This window comes from Crocuta crocuta, unplaced genomic scaffold (assembly GCF_008692635.1).
Source record: "Crocuta crocuta isolate KB4526 unplaced genomic scaffold, BGI_CrCroc_1.0 scaffold26, whole genome shotgun sequence".
Classification (NCBI taxonomy): domain Eukaryota; kingdom Metazoa; phylum Chordata; class Mammalia; order Carnivora; family Hyaenidae; genus Crocuta; species Crocuta crocuta.
The window spans coordinates 16,992,663-17,014,837 of NW_027532249.1; the positions used below are offsets into that span (position 1 = coordinate 16,992,663).

Below are 22,175 nucleotides of genomic sequence, written 5' to 3' on the forward strand. Positions count from 1 at the left end.
TTTTTTTCACTGTTAAAATAAGATATCACAGTTTGTAATATTTGTTAGGTTTCCTCTAGTAGTCTAATAAAAGTGGCTTACCTGAATATAATATGATCAATAGATCTCTCTGCTTTATACTTAAGAAAAAGCAGAAAAATTATGGAATAGGAAATTCTGTATTTTCATATAAAGACTTACTATTTCAAATTCTTTTTAGAGAAGTATTAATAATGGTTTTTGAGGACCATATGCTTGATACTGTTTTTCACAAACAACCCTAGGAGAGTAGGTAGGTACCATTTCTGTCCTTATATTTTTACAGACAGGAGTCAAAGGATTAGCAAGATTAAGTAACTTGCTTGAGGGCAACACTCAGTAGGTGTCAATAAAAAGTAGGTAGGTAGATGAGAATGAAACCCAGATCTGTTTAAGTCCAGAGCTCTTACAGAAGTGTGCCATTGCCTCACACTAGTAGAGCATAACATGAAAGCAAAGATGTCAAGATCCATTTGTAGTCTGATAAGTGTGAAATGAGGCACTAACTGTGATATATATTATAGAAATGTATCTAAATATACACTACTTTTCATTTCAGTCTGTGGCTGTGCCAACCAATGTTGTCACAGTTACTCCTGGAAAGCCCTTGAATTCTGTAACTACCCTGAAGCCTTCAAATTTGGGAGTATCACCTGCCCTGTCAAATGAGTCCAGTCTCAAAGCAGAGAACTCAGTAGCTGCTCAGGCAGATCTTTCTCCGGTAAGCTCTTACTTCTACCTTACATGAATATAGCCCTTGACACATTTTCTTGAATTCTGTTTTCTAGCTAACATTTGTGTTTATATATATTTCTTTATTTAGGCGATGCTAGAAAATGTGAAGAAATGTAAGAACTTCCTTGCCATGTTAATAAAACTAGCATGTAGTGGATCACAGTCCCCAGAAATGGGGCAGAATGTTAAGAAACTGGTGGAACAACTTTTGGTAAGTTAGTATTATGAAAACATGAAAATTCTTGTCAGAATTCTTAGAACATGTTTTAAATGGGATGTATCTTTAAGTGAGGTTTATGTTAGATGGATTTTTTTTTTGATAAGCCGTGCTTTTGCTTTTTTTTTTTTTTTTTTTTTTTTAAAGTTTCTTTTGAGAGAGAGAAAGCACCACAGGGGTTAGGGACAGAGAGAGAGGGAGAGAAAGAATCTCAAGCAGACCACAGACCCCAAGGTGGGCCTCTAAACATGAACTGTTAGATCATGACCTGAACCAAAATCAAAAGCCAGATGCTTAACCAACTGAGCCCCCCAGGTGCCCCTGCTTTTGCTTTTTAAAAGCTTTGTAATGATAAAATTTGAGACAAGTCAATCTATTGTATATTATTTTCTGTATGCCTTAGCCTAAAAAGGGCCTTCAAGAGAAAGTTGACTATTTGGTCAAATAAAAAATTATTATTAGAATTGCAAATGCCAGAAAGCCAGCCTGTAAGTTCAGACAACAAACTTTGTAACCCATGAAAGTAAATTAATTTTATTAAGTCTGCCTTTCCTTCTCTTTAAATGAGAAGAGTAATAAATGTGATGATCTTCGGGGTGCCTGGGTGGCTCGGTAGGTTGGGTGTCCAACTGTTTTAATTTTGGTTCAGGTCATGATTTCACATTTTGTGAGATCAAGAGCCATTGGGCTCTGTGCTGACAGTGGGGAGCCTTTCTCTCCTTCTCTCCTCTCTGCCCCTCTCCGACTTGTGTGCACTCTCTGTCTCTCTCAAAATAACTAAATAAACATTTTTTTAAAATGTGATGAACTTTGAGTTACAAGTTCCAAGATGCTATATTTTTTAGCTATCATATTATATATAGTTAACTTTTTATATCTTTCAGATAAAATGCCTACATACATTAAAGCAGATGAAAGTGGAAATTAGCAAATATTACGTGTAATATGCTTAAGACCTATGCTGAAGATATAATAAATACAGTTTTGAAGTTTTTGAACTACTAAAGTCTCTATGTTTCTCTGACCATACAGTGAGAATTTTGTGTATTTTTTGTATAAAAATGGTCAATTTTTCCTAGCAGAAGATGTGTATATTTCAAAATTGTACAGGAAAACAAGTGTACTCTATAAATAGCTTCTTTTTACTATTGTTTTTTATGCTACCCATAATTTGTTAGAAATAGAGCACATTTGAAACAGTTTTCCACTTGGAAAAACTATGTTAGATATTTAAAATTATAAGTCCTATAAACAAGTTAACCTGACTTTCAAGCATTTTTAAAAATTCAGATTAGGGGCTCCTGGGTGGCTCAGTTGGTTAAGTGTCCGACTTCAGCTCAGATCATGATCTCACGGTTCATGGGTTCAAGCCCCATGTCGGGCTCTGTGCTGACAGCTAGCTCAGAGCCTGGAGGCTGCTTCCGATTCTGTATCTGCTTCTCTCTCTGACCCTCCCCTGCTCACGCTGTCTCTCTCTCTCTCTCTCTCTCTCAGCAATAAATAAAACATTTAAAAAAAATAAAAAATTAAAAAATAAATCAAATTAACTTTAATTTTTAATTGAAGTATAGTTGACATACCATATTATATTATTTTCAGGTGTACAGCATAGTGATTTGACAATTATATACATTACACAGTACTTACCACAGTAAATGTGGTTACCATCTGTCACCATAAAAGTTATTGCAATGTTATTTGCTATATTTCCTGTGCTGTATTTTCCATCCCCCTGACGTACTTATTTTATAACTGGAAGTTTGCCCTTCCCAAGCCCCTTCACCTATTTTGCCTGTTTTCTCCTCCCCAGTTTCTTCTCTGTATTATTTTTTAGATTTCACATGTAAGTGAAATGTTACAGTATTTGTCTTTCTCCTGTCTGACTTCTGTTAGCATAATACCCTCTACGTCCATCCATGTTGTGATTGGTAAGATCTCATTCTGTTTTATGGCTGAGTAATATTCCATTGTATGTAGGTACTGCATCTTTTTTATCCAGTCATCTAATGATGGACATTCAGGTTGCTTTTATATTTTGGATATTGTAAACAATACTGTAGTAAACACAGGAGTGCATATATCTTTTTCAAATTAGTGTTTTTGTTTCCTTTGGGTAAATACCCAGAAGTGGATCATGTGTTATTTAAAAAAATTTTTTTGTAATGTTTTATTTATTTTAAAAAATGATTTTTAATGTTTTATTTATTTCTGAGAGAGAGAGAGACAAGCGTGAGCAGGGGAGGGTCAGAGAGAGAAGGAGATACAGAATCGGAAACAGGCTCCAGGCTCTGAGCTAGCTGTCAGCACAAAGCCTGATGTGGGGCTCGAACCTGCGAACCACAAGATCATGACCTGAGCCGAAGTCATACCCTTAACTAACTCAGCCGCCCAGGTGCCCCTTGTTTTATTTATTTTTGAGGGAGAGTGAGACAGCGTGAGCAGGGGAGGGTCAGTGAGAGAGGGAGACACAGGATCCAAAGACAGGTTCCAGGCTCTGAGCTGTCAGCATAGAACCTGACGCAGGGCTCGAACCCATGAACCATAAGATCATGACCTGAGCCGAAGCCAGACGCTCAACCGACTGAGCCACCCAGGCACCCCTCATGTGTTATTTTAATCTTTAAATTTTTGAGAAACCGTCCTACTGTTTTCCATAACAGCTACGTAATTTACATTCCTTCCAATAGTGCATGAGGGTTTCCTGTTCTCCACATCCTTGCCAACATTTATTATTTCTTGTGTTTTTGAAATTAGTCATTTTGACTGGTGTGAGATAATATCTCATTGTGGTTTTGATTTGCATTTCCCTGGTGATTAGTGATATTGAGCATCTATTCATGTGTCTCTTCGCCATCCTAAGTCTTCTTTGGGAAAATGTCTACTCAGGTCCTCTATTTTTAATCAGATGATTTTTTTTTTTGGTATTGAGTTGTATGAGTTCTTTATATATTTTGGATATTGCACATTCTCCGTATTCAGTAAGTTGCCTTTTTGTTTTGTTGATGATTTCCTTTGTTCTACAAAAGCTTTTTAGTTTGATATAGTCTCAGTAGTTTATTTTTGCTTTTATTTCCTTTGCCTGAGAAGACATATCCTGAAAAATATTGCTAAGGCTGATGTCTAAGAGTTTACTTACTGCCTATGTTTTTTCTGGAGTTTTATGGTTCCAGGTCTCACATTTAGATATTTAATCCATTTTGAATTTATTTTTGCATATGGTTTAAGAAGGTGGTTCACTTTCATTCTTTTGTATGTAGCTGTCCAGTTTTCCCAACACTGTTGAAGAGACTATCTTTTCCCTATTGTATATTTTCAACTCGTTTGTTGTAGATTAATTGACCATATACTCATAGGTTTATTTCTTGGATCTCTATTCTGTTCCATTGATCTGTGTGTCTGTTTTTGTGTCAATACCATACTGGTTGGATTACCGTAGCTTTGTAGTATAGTTTGATATCTGGGATTGTGATAGCTCCAGCTTTCTTCTTTTTCACGATTGGCTGTTCAGGGTCTTTTGTGGTTCCATACAGATTTTAGGATTATTTGTTCTAGTTCTGTAAAAAATGCTGTTGGTATTTTGATAGGAATTGCGTTCAATCTGTAGATTGCTTTGGTTAGTATGAACATGTTATTCTTCCAGTCCCATGAGCTTGGTATATGTTCCCATTTACTTGTGTCCTCTTTAATTTTGTTCATTAACATCTTACAGTTTTCAGAATACAGGTGGGTCTTTTACCTCCTTACATCAATAATGAATTACATACCTTTTCTCTTTCAGAATTTTGTAAACCTAAAAGTATTGTTCTTTCTCCTGTTCCTCAGGATGCAAAAATTGAAGCAGAAGAATTTACTAGACAACTGTATGTTGAACTCAAGTCTTCACCTCAGCCTCATTTAGTTCCTTTTCTTAAGGTAAAGTTGTGTGTTACTTTGAAGAAATTCTTTGGACTAGATTACTTTAAAATCATTTAAAAAATAATTGAAAACCTGAATATTTCAATATGATAGTTTAATGAGAAGATACTAACAATGTAGAAGAAAGCTCTCAACTGTTGTTATCTGTTAAGAACATTTATAGTCCATATTCTTTGGATTGGAGCACTTTGAGAAAATAGAAGTAACATCTCATTCATGAACAGCACATAATGATTACATTGTTAAAGCTTATATCCTCAAATGTCTTGACTTTTCCTTCAAAGTAGGGCCTTCTGCTTTGTCCTATGACTTATATTGTGCTAGAAATAACAAATCACATAGTGCCAAATTTAGTGGGAGAGCTGTTATTTTTAAAAACTCTTAGTAGGATTGCTCTTTTTGAAGAATTGCTGAATTAAATAGAACAGTAGCTTTGATAACAAGAGACTATAAAAGTCAATTTTTTTTGGATATTCAGAAGCTGAAGAGGAATCAAATTGAAATTTATACAGTCCTTAAAGACCTGGGATTATAGTGAACCACAGAGTCATCCCACAAATTTTGTAAAAGGTGAAAGATTTATGCGATCTGAAGAGAAGCCAGAGTATCATCATCCCATAAATTTTGAAATAATGGAATGAGGCGTTACCTTTAGAAATATTTGGCGTCATTGTCTAGGAGAGATGCAAGACGTGTCACAGTGGAAGACTCCTTTGGGTTGCCTCATGAAAGAAGAGTTGGAAGGGAAGTGGGGTACCTCTTCAGAAGGATACTAAACAGTGGAAACTGTCACTAGAAGGGTGAGCACGTTGATTAGGAGGGTGCCAGTCATGTGATATGAAATGTGGCTATAGAAACTGAGAATGTTTTTAGCTAGAGGATACTTGGTCTGGGAAAAGGCAGATTACAGGTTCAGCGTAATGCCTATTATCAAATGGCTACTGCCCTGCTTTTGGATGACCCTCTTGATTGAGAAGTTAGAGGCAGTTCTTCCTTGGGTCCCCTTCAATGCCTAATTTCTGTGAGCTATAGGTTGTCTACATGACACAGAAAACTCTTGAATTTATCTATATTTCATGCTCCCTGGAGACACCATGGGGGAGAATGGAGATAATCAGCAGGCTTCTATTACGCATCCTATGCTTTTCTAGATACTTTTTAAATTTGCATTGTTTGCACTTAAATTTCGTTATCAGTCTTTTTGAGATTACTAGGTGCTAGATTTCATAGTATTTTCTATTTTGGAGATATAAAAACTATTTAAATTGACTAATTTTTTTATCAAGGTCACAGGTCCAGAATTTATTCTACTTGTTTGATAATACTAACTTTAAGTTATCAAATGTTACACTAGGAAGTATTTGTGTTTTGTATGTATTTTTTTTTAAGGTTATTTATTTTGAGAGAGAGGGAGCACGCATGCATGTACACATATTTGCATTAGCGAGGGGGAGAGGCAGAGAGAAAGGAAGAGAGAGAATCCCAAGCAGACTCTATGCTGTCAGCACAGAGCCCAACGTGTGGGGCTCAGTCTCACAAATAGTGAGATCAGGACCTGAGCTGAAATCAAGGGCCAGAAGCTTAACTGACTGAACCACCCAGATGTTCCTGTATGTATTTTTTTAAGGACCTGTTAAGCTTTGTGATTTTTTTTTCCTTGAGTATTTTTCCCTCTCATCTTTGAAAGCTTTTGGATGTTGACTATGGCATAAAGATGAGGGATTCAACATTTAAGCTTAACTCTGGCCATCTGATCAAGAGATAATTTAGACATACATTTTTTATTATCTTTTTGAGTCTCATTTTAACATTTTTTCAATTACACAATTGAAAAATTTGTTCTCAGGACCCCATCATATTAGAATTCTAACTTAAATTTGATCAAATCGCTTCATCTGTTCATGTGGTTCCAAAGCAGCTTGTTTTTAAAGTTTGGAAAAAGATTATGAGAGACTTTGTTTCTTACTTTCCTTTGTTACCATTTGTATACATATTTGAAAACCTTTAGGCAGATTTTCAATTCTTTGTAATTAAAAAAAGTAAGGGAAGTAACTAAAAGGAAAGGAAAGAAGGAACAATGGTTCTCATTTGCTTCTTAAACCACTGAGCCACCCAGACAACCTGGTTCTCATTTGCTTCTTAAACAAACAAAGGCAGCCTGACTGAATTTAAGTGTCAAAACAAGGAAAACTTCCAAACAGTCCTTGACTTCACTAAAAGATAACCTACTATCTGCCTCCCTTTCCATTTTCTTTTTTCTTACTTGAAAACAAAATCCCCAGGGACAAAAAGAATGTTTTACTTTTGCAAAATAACTGCCTTTACTCTTTTTATCTTTTTTTTTTTTTTAATTTATTTCTGAGAGAGAGAGAGCGTGAGAAGGGGAAGGTCAGAAAGACAGGAGACACAGAATCTGAAACAGGCTCCAGGCTCTGAGCTGTCAGCACAGAGCCTGACGCAGGGCTCGAACCCACGAACCGTGAGATCATGGCCTGAGCTGAAGTCGGATGCCCAACGGACTGAGCCACCCAGGCGCCCCTGCCTTTATTTACTCTTTTAAAAAGATATAAGAAGAGATACCAATGTAAAATCCAGTCAAGATATTCTAGCTTGGGGCACCTGAGGGGCTTAGTCGGTTAAGTGTCCAACTTTTGGTTTTGGCTCAGATCATGAGATCGAGCCCTGAGTTGGGCTCCATCCTGAGCGTGGAACCTGCTTAAGATTCTCTCCTTCCCCTCCCACCCCCCAAAAAAGAAAAAAGACTATCTCCTTGCTTTTCCCTCTGCTTTTCTGCTGCATGCATGCACTTGCATTCTGTCTCCCTCAAATGAATGAATGAATGAATGAATGAATGAATGAATGAAAGAAAATATTCTAGCTCAATTAAGGAAATTGACCTTGTTTGTATTAGTTTTATTTTTGTTTTTTGTTTTTTTTTGGTATCACTTTTATTTTGATTTAAAGACTCTTGTCTATCTTGAATGCTGAGAACTGAGGACTGATGGGTGTGGGGGGGTGGAGATGGGCATGGAGGAGGGCACTTGTGAGGATGAGCACTGGGTGTTATATGAAAACCAACCCGACAATAAACTATTTGTAAAAATAAATAAATAAATAAAACTAAGGTTTAAAAACCAAATACAAAAATAAAATAAAGACTCTTGTCTATCCAAAGCTTGAAAGTTACTTACCAAAACCTTTTTTTGCAGATTCTATTATCATAAAACAAACATAGATATTAAAGTTATTAGTGATTTATTATGGGGTATAGGTAAGTATAAACAAGTGTGACACAGTGTTTTTATTGATATTGAGGTATATAAAATAAGTTTAATACTGAGAGATAATTACCTATGGAAAAAATAAAGCACTTTGGGGCTTTAAATTGATTGTATCCTGAATTTTGACAGGATATGAATATGAAGTGATACCAGATTTCCTCAACTGAAACACCTGATATACTTTTGATTTATTTTATGTTGTAAAGCTGTGAAAAAGCCAAAGCTATGCAATACTAAAGCCTTTAGTTTTACTAGCAGTTGATTTATTTAATCAGGTTCTTTTTTCTCTCCTGTTTCTAGAAAAGTGTGATTGCCTTACGACAACTCATGCCCAACTCCCAGAGCTTTATTCAGCAGTGTGTTCAGCAGACTGGTAGCGAGGTAGCCATTGCTACCTGTACCACAACAGCAGCAACTTCTCCCGTGGTGACGACAACAGTTTGCTCCATCCAGTCTGAAAAACCCATCGTCGCTTCTGGAGCAGCAGCACCCAGTACTGTGTCAGTGCCAGCTCTGAATCCACTTGCTGGCCCAGGGGGAGCAAAACCAGGAGCTGTGACACTTCATTCTGTGGGCCCACCTGCTGCACCAGGAGCAACAGCAGCTGGAACTGTTTTGCTTCAGACTCCAAAACCACTTGTGACACCTATACAGAACACAGTCACAGCAGTCACCCTTCCGCCTGAGAAGCCAAGTGTCTCTGGGGCAGCAGTCACACTGGCCCTCCCCGCGGTGACTTTCGGAGAACCTTCAGCAGCAGCTATCTGTCTTCCGTCTGTGAAACCTGTCATGACCTCTGCTGGGACCACATCTGACAAGCCTGTCATTGCTCCAGTCCAGATCAAACTTGCACCCCCGGGCCCTGTCCTTTCTCAGCCGGCTGGTATTCCACAGGCAGTTAAAGTCAAACAACTAGTGAGTAACATTTCATTTCTTTCTCAGTGTCTTCTTTTGAAAATTTCAAACATTCAGAAAACTGGCAAGACTAGTAAAACAAGCCCCTGAGTATCCTTGACTGAGTTTGAAAAGTTAACATTCTGCCATATTCGTTTAGTTTCTTCCTCTCTCTGTACACACACACAAGCACATGCACGTAACTTTTTCTTGACCACTTGAGAGTTTATGGAGAAGTAGTGATATCGCACCTCTAAACTAAGTACTGTGTATCTCCTAAGGAAAAGGATTTTTTCTCTGACATAAGGACCCATACCTATTACCACATGTGGAAAGTTAGTATTGTTACAGTCATTTTTCCAGTTGTCCCAGCAGTGTCCGTTACAGCTACTTTTTTTCTGATAAAGAACCGCATATTACATTTACCTTTCTTTCCTTTTTAGGCTCCTTTAATCCAGAACAGGTGCCCAGCTTTTCATGGTCACTGATTATGTTGAAATAGCTTAAGTGCCCAGGGTAGTTGTTTTGCAGAATGCCCTTTGTTTTGTCTAATTGTTTCCCCAACATAAGATTCAGACTAAATCTCTTTGGTAGGGTTATTACAGAGGTAATATTATGGTAACATTTCTCTGGAAGAATATGCTAAGAGGGGAAGGAAATGGTGAGAGGAATGATGAGTATGAAGTTGTGTTTTTTCCTAAACTTGGTAGATTGGGAGGTTCTTGGATGAAAGAAACCTTAGCAGTTTATCAATTAGCGTTAACCTTAGAAATAAAACTGTTGGTTACTTTACCAGCAAAGTGGGTTTATTTGGGAATAGCAGAGCATTAGATTCAGGACAGGCAAGCTATGGCAAAATCACAGGCAGTTCTTGAGAACAAAGGAGAATGACCTTGTATAGAGGAAAGGAGGAAGGTGGGAGAGACTGTTAGAAGCAAAAGTCCATTGGAGTAAATGGAGTTCAAAGTGTAGTAGCTTCTCCTTGGCAGAGTTGTGACAGTCTCTCACCAGCTGAGCTGTTGCTGGGCAAGGTGAAAATCTTTCTTCCTCCTGCAGTGGTAGTAAAGGATAGGCTTCTTCCTGTTTAGAATGCAAGGTACCTCTCGTTGTGTTGGGGTCTGCAGTTGATGACTAGTTGTAGGTATGAGAAGTTCCCCTTCTGGTCTCCTGACTCATTTTCATGAGGTTTCCCCTTATTTTCACAGTGTTTAGGACATTTTAGTTGATTCAAGACAGATTGTGAGAGTGTTGTTAATAATCTGTGGGAGATAGTACATGGTGGGTTAAAAATCACATTTCTTGGCCACCTGGGTGGCTCAGTCAGTCGAGCGTCTGACCTCAGCTCAGGTTATGATCTCATGGTTTGTAAGCTCGACCCCCACATTGGGCTCTGTGCTGACAGCTCGGAGCCTGGATCCTGCTTCAGACTCTGTGTCTCTCTCTCTCTCTCTCTGCCCCTCCTCTGTTCACACTCTGTGTGTGTGTCTCTCTCAAAAATAAACATTAAAAGAATAATAAATAAAAATTACATTTCTTAATTTCTTGCTTACCTTATACTATAACACCTGTTATACTAGCTGTTCTTTTAATTTTTGGTAATTGCCCTTGTTTTCTTTTATAAATCTTTGTGTTAAAGACTGTTGAATCTCTTTTTTTCTTCTTTCATAGTTTATTGAATCTCTTTATTTTAGTTTTTATTCTGTTTCTGGGAATAATAAATCCAAGAAACTTACTAGCCTTGTTTTTGTGATCAGGAGCAGAGGTTAGTATCTGTGGATGATTGCCTTCAAGGCAGAAGGTAGCTATGGGCATAGGATGAAAGAAGGAAGATCAGTATGGACAGTAGTCAAACTCTTGGGTAGGTAGGAAGTAATAGTCATTTCCTGAGTGCTAATCTTTTTCATCCTTTCCTATTCAGGGTCTGATTTTCAAATAAAGAAATGTGCTTGCCTTGCAGGGTTTCTGTTGGGTTGTCTGAGTTAAATCTCAGAGATGAAGCCTTTTTAAGAAGCAGTGATTCTTAAACATCAGTCTGAGCAGCCAGCTTTGGGAACCACTGAAACAGAGTAATTGCCTCAAGGAAAGGCCTCTTTTTGGTAGCACTGAATAGAATTGAAATCCTCTTTACAGGTCATAAGTGATTCTTGAACCAGTGCTAATCTTGATTGAACATTTATACTATTACTAGTTCCTGAAGTGAAATTACACTTTAGAGCTATGTAGAATTTTAAAAGCATGTCATGTATTAACTATGGGTTTTAAAATAATTTTATGATAAAGAAAAGGCAGGAGGAAAACTAAGAATCCAGAAATTTTAAGTGACCCATCCACTGGCATCCCACAAGTATTAGATCTCAGACTAGAACCTAGTGTCTTTCCCATTAGAGTATGGTACTCGTGGAAAGAACTTCTAGGTTTCTAGAGTACCCTGAAACAGAAAAACTATGTGATAATATATCTTGATGGCATTGATGTTTTGTAGGTTTGACTTGTTATACATTAGGAACATTTTCCATCAAGAAAAAATGTAACAGAAAATCCAATGGGAGGGTGCCTGGCTAGCTCAGTCAGTGGAGTATGCAACTCTTGATCTCACGGTAGTGAGTTTGAACCCCACGTTGGTACAGAGATTACTTAAAAATAAAATCAGAGAGAGAGAGAGAATGAATGAATCCAGTGGTAAAGGGATTTTTTTTGACTTCCTATTTTCATTCATATAAGAATGTCAAATACTTTAGTTTTCCTTGTGAATTTGCTTTCCTGTTTGGCCTTTGTTTACACTTTTTTTTTTTTAAAGTAGGCTCCATGCCCATTGGTCGGGCTTAAACTCAGGGTCCTGAGATTGAGAGTCACATGCTTTACCTACTGAGCCAGCCAGACACCCCATTTGGCCTTTGTTTTAATTTTACTCAACACGTTTTATGTCAGTATTCATACCTTCATATTTAAAAATGACAAACACTAGAGCAACTAGACACTGAAGACGCATTGTAATCTGTTTTGTAACACATTTTTACCTGGGGCACAAAACAAGATAAGCCATTCTGTTTGGTAATGCCAGAGAGAGGACTCAACTGGGATATTTTGTCAAATTAACTAATGTAGAAAATTAATATTTATCAAAATGTAAATTAGTATTAGTCAGGTGAACCCATTTAAAAATTTTTTTAATGTTTTATTTATTTCTGAGAGAGAGAGCATGAACAAGAGAGGGTCAGAGAGAGAGGGAGATAGAAATCTGAAACAGGCTCCAGGCTCTGAGCTAGCTGTTAGCACAGAGCCTGATGCAAGGCTCAAACCCACAAACTGTGAGATCATGACCTGAGCCGAAGTTGGACGCCCAACCGACTGAGCCACCCAGGTTCCCCCAGGTGAACCCATTTTAAACCATGGTCTAATTTAATCCCAGATAGGTGAGATGGAAAATACTCAGGGTGCTAGAAACATAGGAAAGTATTCAATGCAGCTTATAAGGGAGATGGCAAATAATAATTTAAGATATGAGAATTGCCATACTGGATCAAATCTGTGGTCTGTGCAACTCAGGAAATAGTCTCTGAAAATATGATGAAGAATGGGGTACCTGGGTGACATAGTTGGTTAGGTATTGGACTTCAGCTCAGGTCATGATCTCACAGTTGCTGAGTTTGAGCCCTGCGTGGGGCTCTGTGCTGACAACGCAGAGCCTGGAGCCTGCTTCAGATTCTGTGTGTCTGTCTCTGCCCCTCCCCTGGTCATGTTCTGTCTCTGTCTCTCTCTCAAAAATAATAAACATTAAAAAAATATTTAAAAATGAGCTGAATACAAGTATGACTGTTCAATGTTAGTTTTAAAATTTATTTCCTTTAATAATCATGAATTTTAAAATTCCTTCTTTATTTGTTTCTACCATGTACTGATTTTTCTGGAGAATTGTATAGGTTTCCTGCTTTCTAGATGTTTTCTGTATCATGCTTTTGAGCCATAAGAATCCTCTTAAACTTCCATTGCAGGGTTTAGATTTTATAGAATTATTGCTTTATGAAATTATACATTTTTATTCCAGATTAAAGAGGCTCTTCCCCATTTTTTGTTTTTTAAAGAAATTTAGATTTATTGCTACATGTTATCTTTACTGTCTCATTGATTATTGTATCTTAACCTCTGGAGATCTGCTGAAGTTCTCATCAAAAGAATTTCCTAAAATTGTTCACAGCTTCTGTAGATAAAAGTTTTTCATTTTGTGCCAGTAGTTCATTGCTTTGTATATTTTAGTCCTCAAATGCTTGAATTACTGAAATATGGACCTAGTCAGTAGTTCTTTTGACTTTATCTGAGAATATAGTTCTTATAAATGGTGAAAGTTACTATCTATCAATTCTAGCATAGCAGGTGTTATATGATGTTATACACTCTGACTAAATGTTAAGCTTAACATTTTTACCTCTAAAAGTTAGTGAAAGAGAGTGGATGATTTGTATTATAGTCTACTGGTGATGGATAGGTAATAAATAGAAGCTTTCAGGAGTTTCAATGCTTAAACATTTTTCTTAGGATATTTGTGAAAAAAGTGGTTTACTCATAATTGAGCAAAAGCTTAATTTAATTTAAGCTAAAATATAATTTAAATTTAAACTTAATTAACAAAAGCTAATTTAATAGAGAATTACATTTTAATTTCAGTCTGATCATTTTAAAAATTAGTTAAGATATACTAAATTTAATTTTACCATATAAAAATTAAACAATAAGCCTTTCAAATCCACATGTGTGAATAAAATACATGAGTGAGAAAGTTAATTCAAAATTCCTGATCTGTATTTTTTTTTAAATGTTGATAATTTTAGCAACCTGAATGTTGTTGCTCTTAGTTGTAATATTGTATTATATGTTAATTGAGTAGCTTTAAAAATAGTTTCTACTTCGAGTAGGGCAAGAAGCTTTAATGTTATCATGGATATTTTTCTTGTTTCAAATATATATTTCCCCAAGCGCCTAGGGTAGCTCAGTCAGTTGAGCGTCTGACCCTTGATTTCGGCCCACGTCATGATCCCAGGGTTATGGAATCGAGCCCCGTGTCATGAAGCCTGCCTAAGATTCTCTCTCACCCTTCTCCCTTGCTTGTGCATGTGCACGTACTCNATAAATATATATAATATATATATATATAATTTATATTTAATCCTTTTACCTGCATTTCTTCCTTAACAGAAATGTAGACATTTGATAAATAAGTGGCCAAGTATGTCCAAAGGTCATTCTCCATATATTACTGTTTTGTGGATATCAGATGAAAACAAAGATTAGCGCATTATTAAATGATACCTCATTATTAAATGAGGTAATTTTCCATTTCATTCCATTGAAGGAAAGCTGATTTCTTAAAATAAATTGATCCAGAGTATTAGAAAAGAGGTGTTGTTGTTGCATTGTATTTTCCTCTGGTTAATTATTTTGAAGTAAGGGAACCATTGAAGAATTTTCAATAAATACATTTTGTTTGTTTTTTTTGTGTTCTTAATATTTATTTTTGAAACAGAGAGAGAGAGCACGAGTGGGAGATGGGCAGAGAGAGGGAGACACAGAATCTGAAGCAGGCTCCCCGCTCTGAGCTGTCAGCACAGAGCCTGACACAGGGCTTGAACCCACGAACTATGAGATCATGACCTGAGCTGAAGTCGGTCGCTCAACCGACTGAGCCACCCAGGTGCCCCAACAAATACATTTTTATATGAAATAACTCTATGAGATTTAACTCTCCTGACCCACTCTGACTTCAGTTTTCACTGGACATGGAGAAGTATTTTCAGTGTATAAATTTTAGTTTGTGAGTATGCTAGTGGCCAGTATTTTTATTAGAGAAGTTAAAGTAAAAATTAAGCAGAAAAAAGCAAAACAAGGATCATTAATTGTTTTGTTGGCTCAAGTAGTTCACTCTCAGTTTTGTATTGGACTGACCTAAGGATCCAGATTTAAGCAGTTTGTATTTTTTTTCATTCTTTGTTTTCATTCTGTTAAGAGTGAGAGGAGAGGTAAAATTCTGGTTGGTGATTGTAATCCTACTTAAAAAGGACTGAAGAAAGGTTTGGTGAAGAAAAAGATTGAATTCATGTGAGGTACTTTTATTTACCCATGTGTAATTAGGGTTGCATAGAAGATTCTCCACATGCCGTATTTAATCAGAGTTTATATAATGGTATATAGATTGATTAATGCTAGTTCATTTAAATTTACTTGAGGATTTTTTCTTTTAATTGGAAAGGATACATTAGAATTGATGGAAAATAAACTATTTAGAAACAGTATTTACAGTATTAGGTCATCTTGTTTTTGCTTTATCCAAGAAAATGTTTTATTTTGGAAATTTTGAAATACAGCAGTGTTGAAGTTCATAGTGAACACCTGTACACCAGCCATCTAGATTCTGTTTACAATTACTATACTTTATATACTTCATTTGAGCACATTTAAAAAAATGTTTTTCTTAGAGTATGAGCAGGAGAGGGACAGAGAGAAAGGGAGAGAGAGGATCCAAAGCAGGCCCCATGCTGTCAGCACAGAGCCTGATGCAGGGCTCGAACTCACAAACCACGAGATGTGATGGGAGCTGAAGGCTGACGCTTAACTGACTGAGCCACCCAGGCACCCCGAGTAGATGCTTTTAAAGTGTGTGGAAGGCCTATTACATTAGGAAACCGCATGTTCTGGGGTTTACCAAGATTGAGATTTAATTTAGATGGGGCATGGCAAATAAGTTTCAACATTCACTGTAGGATTTGACTGGAGCTCTGTGTTAAGATTCTGAGGGTGAATGTAGCCATATAGAAGTGATGGCATTTAGTGGTATATGCCATTGTCCCAGAAGATAAGGAATAATAGTGGTACAAGAGCCATGTATTAGCTATTCCTGAGAAATAATTGGCAACTCACATGTATTTCTTGACTTTTACATTGCAGTTAGTTAGGGTCCTCTATTGACTGGAACTCCGCCTTACTGAGTTCATTCCAGTAATCACATACTGAATATTGTATAGAAATTAGAGAAGATATTAAGTGCTTGATTCTAGTAACTCAAGTGCATGTACTACTTGAGTTATTTAGAGATAAACATTTGATTGCTGTGTATTTATGAATAGGGGAGTAGATGAGAGAAAGACAGAGAAAGCAATAGTACCTTGTCACATATCCCAGAGCATAATGTAAAAATCGTAATTAGTGTAAAAAAAAAAAAACCCCAAGTAATATTGTGTAGTCCTAGACCTATATTTCTATAAACTACTAGAATATTAATTTATGTTAACATCCAAATAAAACATCAGAATTTTACATGTCAAGACAAAAGGCTAAGGTATGTACTACTTAGCAATTTTCCTTTCTAGTCACTTTTTGGAGGGAAATTAAATAAAGAACTTAAGTTTTAAAAAATATAATAGCTCTTTCTTTTGCTTGCCAAGTAGGAGTAAGTATCTCTTCAGGTGAATTTCCATCTCTCTACAATAATTTCTCAATCTCCATAAGATGCCTAATACTGTGGTTTTAAGTGGTACTTTTGAGAGAACGCTGATGAATGCTCTTCTGCTTTCTCACTCGTATTTTGTTGAGCAAGCGTGCAGTGTGCTGCACATGCCACCCCAAGTGCTGTAATCATTAGGATGAGGAATAATGGGGATCCAGGATTATTAAATCCCAGCTCAGAACTTTGTGATATATATAAATATCATGTATGATATATATTTATAAATTTAAAATATTTATATTCATAATACATATAACAATTATAACTATGATTTTTAAAGATATGTTTATATATTTTTAACTGGCATATTTGTCTCCCACCATATGCATGATCTAGACCTTATATGGGCTGTAGGCAGGGCCATGCTTACCTGGGATTCTATGGGTGGGCACTGAGGCTTGCTTTTCCCAGCTTGTTCTTATCAGGGCTGCATACTTAATGCCTCAGTCCCATGGGGGCTACTCCCATCTGCCCCAGCCCCACTCCTTATAGCCCACTGTGCATACAGCCAGGCTGTGTGGGGCCTGCATCCACTTCAGGGACAGAGCTTCGGGATATTGCATGAGCATCTGTCAGAATGGTATGAAGACTAACTCAAATGCATTTATAACTTTGTGTGTGTGTGCGCGCGCATGCTCTTAGAGAAGGGTGCAAGTGAGTAAGGGGGGGGAGAGAGAGAGAGAATCTCATGAAGGACAGAGAAGCAGAGCTCACCCAGAAGCGGGGCTCACGGGTTTTTTTTTGTTGTTACTTGTTTTTTGTTTTTTTTGTTTTTACCTCAGAAGCAGGGCTCATGCTTGCCTGATGTGGGACTCGAACTCTCGAAAGGTGAGATCATGACCTGAGCTGAAGTCAGATGCTTAACCACTGAGCCACCCAGGCAGCCTCCAGTAATATTCTTTTACTGTTTTTCACAATTAAAATATTGAAAAAGAATATGTAGTAAAGGATATTAAGGAAGAAAATGTGAGTGAATAGGGAGAGGCCAGAATTGTTAGGATTATTAAGTTTCAGTCTGAGTGCATAAATGTAACTCTGAATGCATATTTCATTGTAATATTTATTATTTTTCTAGTAATATTCTCATCATTAGTTTGAAAATTCAACTTCCTTATTTTTCTAATTATAAATGTAGTTTATGCTAATCATAAAAAGGAAATAATGCAGATACCTATAAAATATATATAAAATATGTAATAAAAACATAGCAACCAGGTGGCTCCGTCAGTTAAACATCCAACTCTTGATTTTGGCTCAGGTCCTGATTTCATGCATGCTGACAGTGCAGACCCTGCTTTGGATTCCCTCCTCTTCTCTCTGCTCCTCCCCTGCTCATATGCATACACTCAAAATAAATAAAATAAATAATTAAAAAAAAACAAAAAAAAACGAAGGTACCTGGATGGCCCAGTCAGGCCTCTAACTCTTGATTTCAACTCAGGTCATGAACTCACCATTCATGATATCAAGCTGAGGCTCTGCACTGATAGCATGGAACCTGCTTGGGATTCTCTCTCTTCCTCTCTCCTTGCTCATTCTCTCTTCTTTCTCTCAAAACATATAAGTAAACAGTTAAAAAAATATACAAAGTAGAAAGCAGAGTTACCATGCTAGGAAATAATCAGTTTATTTACTAATTGTTTTATAACTTACAGGCCTTTCTTTATGCATACACATCTAAAAAAATTTTTTTGAAGTATAGTTGATGTATAAGATTATATTGAGTTTCAGGTGTACAACATTTAAATGCATTAGGAAGTGATTACCACACTAAACCTAGCTATTATATGTCATGCAAAGTTATTAAAACATTAACTGTATTCCCTATGCATGCTGTACATTATATTCACATGTCTTACAACTGGAAGTTTGTGACTTTATTTCACTTAGCACAATACTTTCTGGGTCCATCCATATTATTGTAAATGGCAAGATTTCATTCTTTTTATAGCTGAGTAATATTCCATTGTATGTTTATACCACACCTTCTTTATCTCTCCATGTATAAAAATCTCAGTTGGTAAAATATAAATCTAATCCCTAGGACTTTACAACTCAGTTTATAATCTCAATTTACTGAAATACATCCTTGTTTTCAAGAACTCTCTCTTTTTAAGAGTTTATTTTCATAGAGTGATGGTAGTTGAGTTATTCCAATTTGTATTTTTCTCTATGGGCATTAGTTCTTATGGGATTTCTTTTCATTTCCTTATGTTTTATTTTTTAATATTTATTATTTTTATTACTTTAAAAAATTTTTTCTGTTAAAAATTTTAATCTAAGTTAGGTAACATATAGTGTAATAATGATTTCAGGATAGAATTTAATGATTCATCACTTACATATAACACCCAGTGCTCATCTCAACAAGTTTCCTCCTTAATGCTCCTCATCCATTTATAAAGCCCATCCCCCCGCCCAGCACCCCACCAGCAACCCACAGTTATTCTCTGTACTTAAAAGTCTTTTATGGTTTGTCTCCCTGTTTTTATCTTATTTTTGCTTCCCTTCCCTTAGGTTCATCTGTTTTGTTTCTTAAACTCCACATATGAATGAAATAATATATTTGTCTTTTTCTGACTGACTTATTTCACTTAGCATAATATACTCTCGTTCCATCCATGTTTTTGCAAATGGTAAGATTTCATTCTTTTTGATCGCCGAGTAATATTCCATTGTATATATTGTATATACCACATCCTCTTTATCCATTCATTAGTTGGGCTGTTTACATACTTTGGCTATTGTCAGTAGTGCTGCTATAAACATTGGGGTACATGTGCCCCTTTGAAACAGCACTCCTGTATCCATCCTTTGGATAAATACCTAGTAGTGTAATTGCTGGGTTGTAGGGTAGTTCTATTTTTAATTTTTTGAGGAACCTCCATCCTATTTCCCAGAGGGGCTGCACCAGTTTGCATTCCCACCAGCAACATAAGAGGTTCCCCTTTCTCTGCATCCTCTCCAGTATCTGTTGTTGGCAGAGTTGTTAATTTTTGCCATTCTGACAGGTTTAAGATGGTATCTCACTGTGGTTTTGATGTGATTTCCCTGATGATGAGTGATATTGAGCATTTTTTCATGTGGTTGTTAGCCATCTCAACTTCTTCTTTGAAGAAGTGTCTATTCATGTCCTTTGCCAATCTTCACTAGATTATTTGTTTTTTGGGTGTTGAGTTTGATAAGTTCTTTATAGATTTTTGATTCTAACCCTTTGACTGATATGTTATTTACAGATATCTTCTTCCCATTCCATCATTTGCCTTTCAGTTTTGTTGATTGTTTCCTTCACTGTGCGGAAGCTTTTTATCCTGGGTCCCAACAGGTGATTTTTGCCTTTATTTCCCTTGCCTCTGGAGACATGTCAAGTAAGAAGTTGCTACGGCCAAGGTCAAGGAGGTTGTTGCCTGTTTTCTCCTCTTAAGATTTTAATGGCTTCCTGTCTTATGTTTAGGTCTTTCATCCATTTTGAGTTTAATTTTGTGTATGGTGTAAGAAAGTGACCTAGGTTCATTCTTTTTCATGTCCTGTCCAGTTTTCCTAACACCGTTTGCTGAAGAGACTGTCTTTTTTCTATTGGATTTTCTTTCCTTCTTTGTCAAAGATCAGTTGGTTATATGTTTGTGGGTCTATTTCTGGGTTCTCTATTCTGTTCCATTGATCTATATATCTGTTTTTCCACCAGTACCATACTGTCTTGATGATGACCTATGGGATTTTTTTACTGAGACATTTTGAGTTTCTTCTGAGTTACCTTTATTTAGTAATACATACTACATTTTATATTATTTGTACAAAGTAGAGAATAGAATAAATTTTATCTCTAAAATTCTGTTCACCAGTCTATCTCCTGGCTTGTTTATATTATCCATATATGAGTTTAAGGACTTTTTAATAGTTCACTATCAACAGCTGACTGAAATATACATGGTGATTGTTTTTCTTTTTTGGAAGGTAGCTATGCTCACCACTATACCACCAAAGCTGTTTTTCTTTTTTGAAGTGAAAAAATGAAGCTCTGCTATTTTGTTTTTTCTTATTCCTTGTAAGGAATAAAAATAGCCCCTACTATTAGTGTAGTTTCTCTTCATTTATCCCTAACCATTGTCCTTTAGATTTCTTGTACTGTTTGCTCTCTTGGAAAATTACCTAACATTGTCATTTTCCAGCTGCTTTTAACAAATAGCTCATTAAAAGTTTTTATATTTTATTCATTAATTTTTTTAAAGTTTATTTTATTTCGAGAGGGCGAGAGAGAACAAGCATGAGCAGGGGAAGGACAGAGAGAAAGGGAGAGAGAATCCTAAGCAGGCTCTGCGCTGTCAGCCCAAAGCCTAGTGTAGGGCTCACTCACCAACTGTGAGGTCATGACCTGAGTCAAAATCAAGAGTCAGATGCTCAATGGACCGAGCCACCCAGGCACCCCAGAAGTCCTTATCTTAAAAAATTTTTTTTAATGTTTTTATTTTCTTTTGATAGATAGAGACAGCACGAGCAGGGAAAGGGGCAGAGAGAGAGGGAGACACAAAATCTGAAGCAGGACCCAGGCTTTGAGCTGTCAGCACAGAGCCAGATGTAGGGCTCAAACTCACAAGCCACGAGATCATGACCTGAGCCAAAGTCAGACAGTTAACCAACTGAGCCACCCAGGTGCCCCAGAAGTCTTTATCTTTTAGAGATATATTTTGAAATATGTAGGGCTAAAAAATATACCTGGAATTTTTTTTTAAAATAGGCTTCATGGTTAGCGTGGAGCCTAACATGGGACTTGAACTCATGACCCTGAGATCAAGACCTGAACTGAGATCAAGAGTTGGATGCTTAACAGACTGAGCCACCCAGGTGCCCCTATACCTGGGATTTTTTTAAAAAATAATTGTGGGGGGTGAGGAAATGAGTGGGTAGGAATATGGATAAACAGGATTGTAAAGAATCATTTTTGAAGCTGGGTAATAATAATAGAATGAGTGATTTTATTTTATTCTTCCCTCTACTTTTGTATATGTTTGAAATTTTCCATAAGTTAAAAATTGAAAATAGGGGCACCTGGGTGGCTCAGTTGGTTGGGCATCTGACTCGGTTTCAGCTCAGGTCATGATCTCACAGTTTTGTGAGGTTGGATTCTCTCTTTCTCCCTCTATCTCTGCCCCTCCCCCAATTGTGCTGTCTCTTTCAAAATAAATAAACTTTAAAAAAAAATAACAGTATGATCTAAATGGAGATTTAAATTGGGCAGTGGGTAGTGCCCCGATTTGAATTATACTCCAAAAATAAAATAGAGTAAAACCTTAGGTTTCAAGTAACTTGTTCTGTGAGTGTTCCGCAAGACGAGCAAGCGTTTCTAATAAATTTTAACTTGATAAATGAGTGATGCCTTGCAATACGAGTAGTATGTGACACCAAACATCACATGATCACAGCAGAGCCAGTGGTTCTTCTCTATCTCTTTGTGGGATTGTGGGTGATTGTCTCCCATGCTCAGGTGTTTGGCAGAAATCGGTGATTTTTCAGAATGTTGGAAGGTGCCCACAACTGGCATCCTACCATCACTTTGCATTGTGAGCAACAACAAGAGGCTATGGAGGAGTACTCCTCTGAAGAGGAGGAAAAAAAGGTAGTG

General features: G+C 36.7%; 1 protein-coding gene across 1 annotated transcript in view; it reads left to right on the top strand.

Annotated features, from left to right (window-relative positions):
* The window catches only part of TAF4B (TATA-box binding protein associated factor 4b), a 112,188-nt gene that overhangs the window by 15,280 nt on the left and 74,733 nt on the right, over positions 1-22,175 (top strand). Inside the window, exons 4-7 of the mRNA XM_077778230.1 lie at positions 578-739; positions 842-964; positions 4,793-4,882; positions 8,467-9,081. Coding sequence (XP_077634356.1) covers positions 578-739; positions 842-964; positions 4,793-4,882; positions 8,467-9,081 — 990 coding nt within the window. The remainder of the gene's footprint in view (positions 1-577; positions 740-841; positions 965-4,792; positions 4,883-8,466; positions 9,082-22,175) is intronic.